At 44.7% G+C, this 9,185-nt stretch overlaps 1 protein-coding gene across 1 annotated transcript in view; it reads left to right on the top strand.

Annotated features, from left to right (window-relative positions):
• The window catches only part of PRDM13 (PR/SET domain 13), a 7,299-nt gene extending 6,743 nt beyond the window's left edge, over nt 1–556 (top strand). The window contains exon 5 of the mRNA XM_026059289.1: nt 11–556. Coding sequence (XP_025915074.1) covers nt 11–556 — 546 coding nt within the window. The remainder of the gene's footprint in view (nt 1–10) is intronic.
• The last annotated feature ends 8,629 nt before the right edge of the window (nt 557–9,185 follow it).

Here is a 9,185-nt window from a genome sequence, read left to right as displayed (position 1 = left end):
CGGCGCCGAGCTGGGCTCGCTGGCCGGCATCGACCGGGAGATCGCCATGCACACGCAGCAGCTGTCGGAGCTGGCGGCCGAGAAGGGCCGCGGGCGGCTGGAGGCGCTGCCGCCGGGGGCGGCGGGGGCGGCGGGCGGCAAGCCCAAGACCGGGCACCTGTGCCTCTACTGCGGCAAGCTCTACTCGCGCAAGTATGGGCTGAAGATCCACATGCGGACTCACACGGGCTACAAGCCCCTCAAGTGCAAGGTGTGCCTGCGGCCCTTCGGGGACCCCAGCAACCTCAACAAGCACATCCGCCTGCACGCCGAGGGCAACACGCCCTACCGCTGCGAGTACTGCGGCAAGGTGCTGGTGCGGCGCCGCGACCTGGAGCGGCACGTCAAGTCGCGGCACCCGGGCCAGAGCCTCGGCAAGGCGGCCGAGGACAGAAGTGACTCTGCCTACCCGCACCCCGAGCAGGAGCAAAAGACTGACGACGAGAGCGACGTGGACGTCTGCTTCACGGACGATCAGAGCGACGCCGAGACGAGCAGCAGGAACCGCGAGCAGTAACACCCGCGCGGGCCGGGGTCGGGGTCGTGCCGGGCCGGGGTCGGACGGGCTGGAAACCTCCCCGTAGCGGAGAGGCAGCKAGACGTGCGTGCTCGCTGCGGACTCCCGCCTCCCGGTCCGGAGCTGCAGCCGCGGCCGCGGGACGGGTGGGAGAAACCCCGGCGGGCGCCGAGTCCCGCCGCGCGGGCGCCGAGTCCCGCCACGCAGGCACCGCTTCCCCCTAGGCGCCGGTGTTTCAGTGGCCATATATTTTTATTGTACCTTTGTGTCGAGGAAATTGTGCCTTTTGGAAGCGATTCTTTTCTATCTACTTTCCTGTCACTTGTTCCAGCTTTCCGAGCTGTAGGTCTCAACACAGTCCCGGTTCTGCAAGCGTCTCTGGCATCTGTACACTTTGACACCTCAAATGTACTTTGTCGGGTCTTGAAAAAGCAATACCAACAGCTTTTTGGAAAAAAAAAAAAAAGGCAACAAAAAGCCGCGTTTGCAGCACTGAAGAGGTTCGTCTATGAGAACAGGTGCACCATTTGATCAAGTTGCAATTATTTATAACAGATAATATTTGAGTAACAAATGTAAAATAAATATTGAAAAGCATGAATCTAAAAGCACGCACTATATAATTTTAAAGGAAAGACACTGTTTGGTAGAATACAAATGTGGTGTATGTTTGTTTTCTAATGAATGATGGACAGTGGATACAGTATTTTGGTCTTGGTTCCGGTTTGTCATGCGATTTTWAAAAAAAAATAAAGTTCCTGACAAGCTACTCTTTGTCTAGCTGTTCACTGAAGTGCTGTCAGCAAGATCTCTTTTTTCGATGTAACACTTCTGATAATCAGGAGCTTGGCTCAAATCCCATTATATCCAGCGGCTTTGAATCAAGCTCTACACAATTTGCCTCTCAGTATCTTCTCCGAATATTTTCCTTCTCTAACTTGGAAAAAACAAACGAGCAAACTCCCAAACAAAACTCACTCCGTTTTTCCCTATGCCTACGACTTTTTGAAAGCAATTATTTGAACGGGGCCAGCACAGAGACATTAAAGGATATCCATTATTAGTGTGCTTTAACTCCTTTGCAAACACGCCTCCTTAGAATCACTGCTGCTCTAATCATCTGAGTGAAAAATCTCTTTATCTTGTTGGTACCAAAACCGAAACAAGTTCAGCTTATAAGGCTGTCAGGAAAACATCTTGTTTCCCCTGGAAAATTCTCCGGCTCAAAGCGCAGAATTGTGAGAAGCTCCTAACGGTGAAAAGGCAGTTACGCAGCTCTCCCCTCTGAAGCCAGTGCCCCGCTGGTTTCAGTGGGAGTTTTCATTCGGGTGGGCAGAAAAGACGTGAGAGAGCCGCTGGTGCTGGTCTGGACAACCCTCAACCCTCAGCCAGGTGATGAACCTTTTCGATTGAATCGGAGAGTCTCCAGGATCATTTCGGTCCCGGGTGAAGGTGATGCAAAGTAAAATACAAATGGATTACTTTCAGTGTCTGAGAGAATTTCAAAGATATGAAGCTGATCCTCCTTTTACTCACTTAAGACTAAACGCGCATGACAGTAATAGAAAATGGAAATTCAAATGCGAGACTTGGGTTTCCTTTAAAGGCTTGTTTTAAATTCAAAAGCTGTAGGACTTAGATTTTTTTTTCTGGGCTAGTGCACTAAATACCGACTACTCAATTCGCTGTTATCATGGGAAAGTCTGTGTTGCTGTCATGTAAGTAAATGGAAAAGGTCTCTCCTGTGGACTCTAAATAGAGCAGGATCTTGTTATTACCTTCTCTGGAATCAAAAATCCTGTTGTCATTTATGGCACCGGGAGCGGGCTGTGGACTTCAGGTGGCCAATTCTTTATTTCAGTATTTATTTATCTGTTCCCTTCCCAGAAGAAGGAAATCTTTCACGGCTGGTGCCGGGGAGAGATGCCTCATGGACACTCCGAGGCATAACTCCGGCATTAGGGCTGTTACGATCTCAGMGGAGGCACCTGTGTGGGGCTCCCTCAGGAGTGAAATGGCCCTTAAAATCTTCCAGCCACCTATCAGGTTTGGATAATTGTCATCATAGAAAAAGCTCTCTTGCAGCCTATAGTGACAAAGGCTAGAAGGATAAAACCCTAATCTGTGATTTTTTGCATGTCGCTGGAGTCTGTATGTTTTAAAAAGAAGTGTCCTACCTAATCGCAATACTTCAGCTACCTTAAAAAAAAAAAAATCACTCCGGACCATACAGCTTGTATGGATTTACGATCTGTATATGTAAAAATTAATGTAATATTTGAGTTGAGAAACAAAACACGAACGAACTAAATAAAACCAATGGCAAATAACCAAAGCTGAAAAAAAGAACAAAAGGCACCAGTACTTTATTTTCTATATATGTATTTTTTACCGCGGTGCAGCGGCTAAATCGAAATGCAAAATATTCGAGGAGAAATTCTGCCACATTTCATTTTCAGGGCTCTGCTCCCGCAACGTCCCTAGCGGAGACGTGTGCTCCAGCACTGAGTACATCCATCCAAAAATGCGAGCCATATAGCGGGCCGGAATCGGAGCCCTGTTAACCAGCCCGCGACGAGCACCAGCGTGGCTGAGCCGCCGGTAATCACGCCTGGCGGAGCTCTCCTGCGCCGGGCGCGTCGGGGGAGACCCTGCCCGGCCCGGCCCGGCCCCGCCGCTTCCCCGGGGCCGTTGCGGGGCGGCTCTCCCCGGCTCCGCGGCGCCGGCCCGAAGGGGCGTCCGCGAGTGCCCGGGCGCGGGCAGCGCCGTGGCGCCTCAGGTGCAGCGCGCTGCAAAAATAACAGTCGCATATGTCCCTGACGTCCAGCAGCAGACACCTGGATCTGTTCACATGCCTTCTTGTGACAAGTGTCTCTTAAAATATTTTATTTTATTTTATTTTATTTTATTTTATTTTATTTATTTTTATTGGCGATAATGTTCTCCTGCAACCTGAGTGAAAGCCAGCCTCGGAAGCCTGGACTGCAGTATGTACTTTGCAAGTCCGTTAAAAAACAAAACAAAACAACAACAACAACAAAAAAACGGAAAGACAGACTCTTTTTTCGTTTTTGTTTTTTTTGGTTTTTAAAAGTCGCAGCACCAGCTCCGGGGGCTCAAGCGCCGCTCAGCCCGGCGCAGCGCAGTGCTCGGGGCGCCACGCCGCTGCGGCCTTTGCCCGGTGTCGGCCCGCGGCGGCGGCGGCGGCGCGGGCGCGTGTGTCCCTCGCTGCCCGCCCCCTCGGGGCGCGCCGCCCGCCAGGTGTGAAAGCCCATTGGCTGAGCGCCCGGGGTCCGCGCCGCTATTGGCCAGCCGGCGATCCGGGCGCCGGCCCCAAGGTGGGCGGGCGGCGGGTGCGGGGCCGCCGCGGGCAGCGCAGCGCTGCGCCCGGCCCGGCGCGGCGCATCCTCCCGCCCCCGCGGCATCTGCCCGCAGCCTGGTGGCTGGCAGCTCGCGAAGTCACCCGCTTTTCGGGCCTCTTCCTGCATCCTCAGGTCTCCCTGGGGGCAAACAGGGGTCTGAAAAGAGGTTTAAAAAAATGCACAGGTGGTAGTGTCCATGCCGGCTTGACTGCAGACCCAGCCGCGGCACAACTTACTTTATGTTTCGCTCTCCTAACGTCTCTAGGATGGCTATTGCTGCTGGCTGCAACAGTGACTAGCGTTTGTGACCGGGGAAAAAAATGGCTTTTCTTTCCAAATTTGTAAACATTCGCTGCTACAGTGAAGGGAGATGTTCTCTGCATCTTTATATGGAGAAAATAACATTTAAGCAAATTTGCAGAAAGATTTGAGCTCTCTAGTTGAGGAAAACTTGCTGTTTTGATCCATGCAAAGTGGAAACTCCAGGCAGAAAGGATGGTGGTGAGGCTGAGAAAGAATTATCGCCTTTAAATACCACTCACTGAGAGGTTTGTTTGCTCAAGGGCCATAGAGATTAAATTACAAGGTTTCCCTATTTTATTTTTATGGGACACTTCAGAGTTTTTTTGAGAACAACTGAATGGAGAATAATGAAAAGCTTCATTCTGCAAGTTAAGTATAGAACATTATTTGCTTGTTAGAAGTCAAGAGCAAAGAGTAATATATATGTATATATTATATACATATGGAGATGGCTTTTGGACATTGTTAGGAACCGGGCTAAACATTTTGGAAACTGGTCTTTCAGTTTCCAAAAATTAGTTCTCTGTCCCAAGTTTTCTTGTAGAAACAATTGGTTTGATTGAACTCTCATTTTTTTTAAACTTGAAAAGCAGTTTTGATGATGTTTTGACTTGCCCTATTATTAGCTTGTTTATAGAAAAAACAGCAAAGCCTGTGTGCATCTGGCAGGAGGTGCCTGAGCATTGCTAAAAAGCAAATGTAAAGTTCTTGGAGGTGATCTTGTGACCTACCGATCTTGGGTTTGCTATGAAACTCTGCCATATAACGTATTAGTTAGTGCTGTAATTACTTAATGGCTGTAGTGTACTTAATGGCACCGTCTGAAGATGCACATGGGAGGACATGGCACAATTAACCTGTGGGGCAGGGTCTTACAGACCAGGCATCTAGGTCTTACTACTATAATTTTGCTGAATAGATTTAAACATGTTACTTGAGTTTACAGCTTTAAACAACCTGGCAAGTAACCTGATTTTGCAAAGGTATTAGGTACCAGCTCTTCCCAATGAAGCTAGTGGTGCTTATTTAAAATTTGTCAAGGTCTTCGAGATACAGGTGAAAACTTGTCAGAACTGACTAAGGAAATGGCTGCAGTCTGCTGCAATGCCAGTGAGTTCAGACTATGGACTGGCTGCTAGTACAACACTCAGAGGAGGATTTGATCACTTCTGGGCAAGGCAATGGCACTATGTATTTACAGGCATATAACTTTTTGCATTGAACATATTTTAAATCACATGCACACATGTGATCTGACCAGGAAGCTCTGAATCTTAGACTGCTACAGGTATGCAAATGGGAATGTTTTCGAAGGTCTTTTTCGAACACTGTAAATCTGTGATGTGGCAAAGAAATATGATTTCTAGATTCATAAAAATCTAGGAATTCACTTGAATACATTCATGCTGAAAATATTTCTATGGAATTATTTTTCTTTTTTCACTAGAAGTTATGGGCTTGGAAGGATGTTTTGAAATAGTTGCTTTATTTGTAAACAGTATTTTCAATGAAAAAAAAAAATCCCCAAACCTGCACCTGATGAAGTAAGCAGAAAGCCTGAGATTCAAACTTCCTATGTGACAGGAGACATGGGGAAGGGAGAAATCTAACTGCACTTGGCTTTAGGTCAGGGAATGGTGAAGGTCAAGGATTGTTTTTAATCTTTTCCTTTTCCTCAAAATCAGCGGAAAAGAATGATTTTAAACTTGACTGTGAGCAGTTACTTCCTGAATTATCACCTTAAGGTAAAGAGGAACATGTCAAGGTCAGGTTCAAGCTCACTGGCATTCATTGGACCATAACAGATAAAATCTAGGAGCAACAAAATGCTTTCAGGTATATTCAAAGCCAGTCCAATGAGGAATGATTCCCTACAGAATGTCAGATTTTATGAACTTGCATTTTACAAGAAACAGAAGAAAGAAGATCTTTAGCAACTGAAAGACATAGCAGAAGAAACGGATTACTAGAGCTGAGGTATATATTCAGCTATATTTAGAGATGATATTATGAAATATTATGAAATAGTATGAACAAAGTTCACAAGCTCTCTCTGTAGACTTGCAGCTGGATGTGATTTTTGATATTTAATGTTTTGTAATATTTTATCTGTTGTGTTTTGGAACATGCTGTCCTCTTTCAAGGGGTATGAAAAGAAATTGTGGACTATTGGCTTCTGGGTTGTTTGATTTGGTACCAGTTAATCTGAAGCCCYTATTTGAAATGGAGAAAATGTGCATTAGAAAAGCAACATCAATAAACTAAGGGTTCAGGGTGCTAAGGCATAATTCCTAACCTTTTTTTTTTTTTTGCTGTTTGTATTACTTTAGCTTTATTGCGGAAGAATAAACAATTGTGTGGGGAAAACATTAGGAGGAGGGATACCATGGGAAGAGATTATATTTTGCACCCTTTACACCTTTGTAGTTCATAAAACCTGCTGGTGAGTCAGAGCTTTAGCTCTGGAGCATATAACTGCTTTAACTCTGGAGCATATAACCGTTTCTTGCAGCATGAACAAAAATTTTTTTTAGCTCTATTCAGAAAAATGGAATACTAAAAATCCATTTCAACTCTGACTCCTACGTGTATGTGTAGAACTTCCACTTTTCCATTTTCCAGTGCTCTAAACAATGCAGTAACTCAGTAAAAAAAAAAAATCCCCCCCCCACCATTTCTGAGTGTATTTATTGAAAAARCAAAGAGTCTGCATACCTCAAGGTTTTCAGGGATACTTCACCGGAGATCCTGCTAGCCACAGCACAGGGCTAAAGAACCCTTCTGAGAAGACACATTTGCAACTAAGCAGCAACTTAAAATAACTCTGCTACTGATGGTTTGTCCCCAACATGCTCTTTTTCCCTGGTGAGAGAGCACCTTATTGTAGAAACAAGCATAACAGACATTTCTGATTGAAATTAAGGGCTCTGGGGACTGCCTCCAGCCCTTGCACTGAGCTGAGGCAGGATTCGGGGCTCGTGGCTCCCCGTGGCCCACAGTGATACTTGTCTTTGGGTCAGCAGCTCCTAAGGAAAACTGCCTCAGCTTTGTGCAGCCCAGAATTCACCACGTCGATACACTGAAATTTTGTGGGCGATTTTTCTTTTTTTCTCTCCTGATTTTAAAGCAAAAACATAATTTGGCGTTCCTTAGCTTTGTGTTGGAGACAGCCAACTTGATGAAAAGAATGCTTTTTGGATAAAGCGGTGGGAGGAAGCTAACTAATTTTTCAATGTACTGGCGTGAGAGACATAAGAAACTGGAAACAAGTGTGTTGTATTAAATGGTTTCAGTGATTCCATAACAGATTGTATGTTGAAGTCAAATGAGGCAGTTTAGCAGCTGAAAAAAACTAGGGAGACTTAAACTCCTGAACCACTTAAGTTCAGTGTAAGTGGGGCAACTAAGCTGCTTAAACTGCATTTTTCGAAGCGGCCTGAATCAATTTTAAAATGTGCCTCTCTGCTTTGTTATGATTTTTCAAAAACTCTAAGATAGTGACACTTAGAATTTCAGGAATATTGTTTTTAACTAGGGTAATAAATAGGAAGGAAGCGTGTAACTTTTTTTTCCTGAGCAGAAGTTGTTGGAAATAAAATTAATAATATCTCATGATTTTGTCATAACTTATGGAAAAATATCCTGTTTTAAGAGTATATCATAAAACAGTTGCAAAATAAAATTATCAAAGTAAAACACTGTACAGTGATGCAGAGAATTATTTGTCCTGATTAATAAATCCAATGTTTATCTTAAAATAAACCAGAAGAATTAAGTATAAAACATAACCCTTATCTCTGGTTATATGCAACTCTTCCATAAAGGTCTAATTTACCACACTTTATACTAGACCTTACTGCTTCTTGTTCTCAGCTTAGTGTTTTGGAAATAAATTAATTTTTTTGAAGAGCAGAGTAGTAAATGAGAATCTGTAGTTAGAAGAAGGGTTTCCTGAAATGGTTCTTTATGAATTCTCAGTTATATTTAAAGTCAAGCTATACATTTGTAAAAAGAGAAACACGTTTCACTGATGATGATGTACCACGTAAGAAAAGGAACAAATCCTTTTTGCTTTTAAAATGTCTTCTACTTTTATGCAGCAGATGGTGCTAGATTGTGAATATATGTCATTATTTGATTTATTTATAGTCTGAAGAATGTATGGTGAAAGACATGGCATTTACAGTGTTCAAATAGACTATGCAGCAAAGTGATCTTTATAAACTCATCTGTTTAGGCACAGTCTTCTGTGGTGTGCATCCTTTTCCTGATGTCTTCTCTGCGCTGTTCCAAGACATCCAGAATTGTTTCTATCTATAGTGCTTAGGAAAGACGCCAAAACTAACAAGGAATTGAGTGACAGAATAACAGTCAGTTCTAAAAGAYAGCCTTTATCTAAAGAATATGTAAAGCAGAGGCAGAGGTAGTAGGAGTTCCCACAAATTATATTTGCCAGCGTTCCTGTCTTTTGTGCTAGAGTCTTGGCACTGCTGGGCTTAGCTTTGGCAGGTACAGCCATGCTACCGTAAGGACAAGCCAGGCTCCAGCTGCCTGGAAATCCTGTCTACCTTTTGGGCATGTGACAGGGACCTTCCGAGGGAGGACTCTAGGGTGAATTTGCCTCCCGTGTGCCAGCCATATGATGTTGTTCCAAGAAAAAGAAGTGTTTGGGCACCCACAAAAGGATACATGTTTGGACCTGTACCCAGACTTCCTCTCAACTGGTCTTGCAGCTCACCTGAAGTGCCTGTTTGCAGCCTGGCACCTAAACTCCCTAGAGGTAAAAGAGCTACAGGCGTGACCATATGTAACTACCAAAGTCTAGGCTCTTACATGTCTTCTAACATTATCCTAGCTCTGTCCTACCAATTTTTGTTCAACAGATTTGTCCAACAAATTAAATTTGTTGGCTGAGCATTATTGAAGGAGCTCAGTGTCTGACTCTTGAGGAAATACAGTGGATA

This window comes from Apteryx rowi, unplaced genomic scaffold (assembly GCF_003343035.1).
Source record: "Apteryx rowi isolate R43461 unplaced genomic scaffold, aptRow1 scaffold_155, whole genome shotgun sequence".
Lineage (NCBI taxonomy): Eukaryota > Metazoa > Chordata > Aves > Apterygiformes > Apterygidae > Apteryx > Apteryx rowi.
The sequence above is the reverse complement of the archived record's forward strand: the minus strand, read 5'-3'. Positions and strand labels throughout refer to the sequence as shown.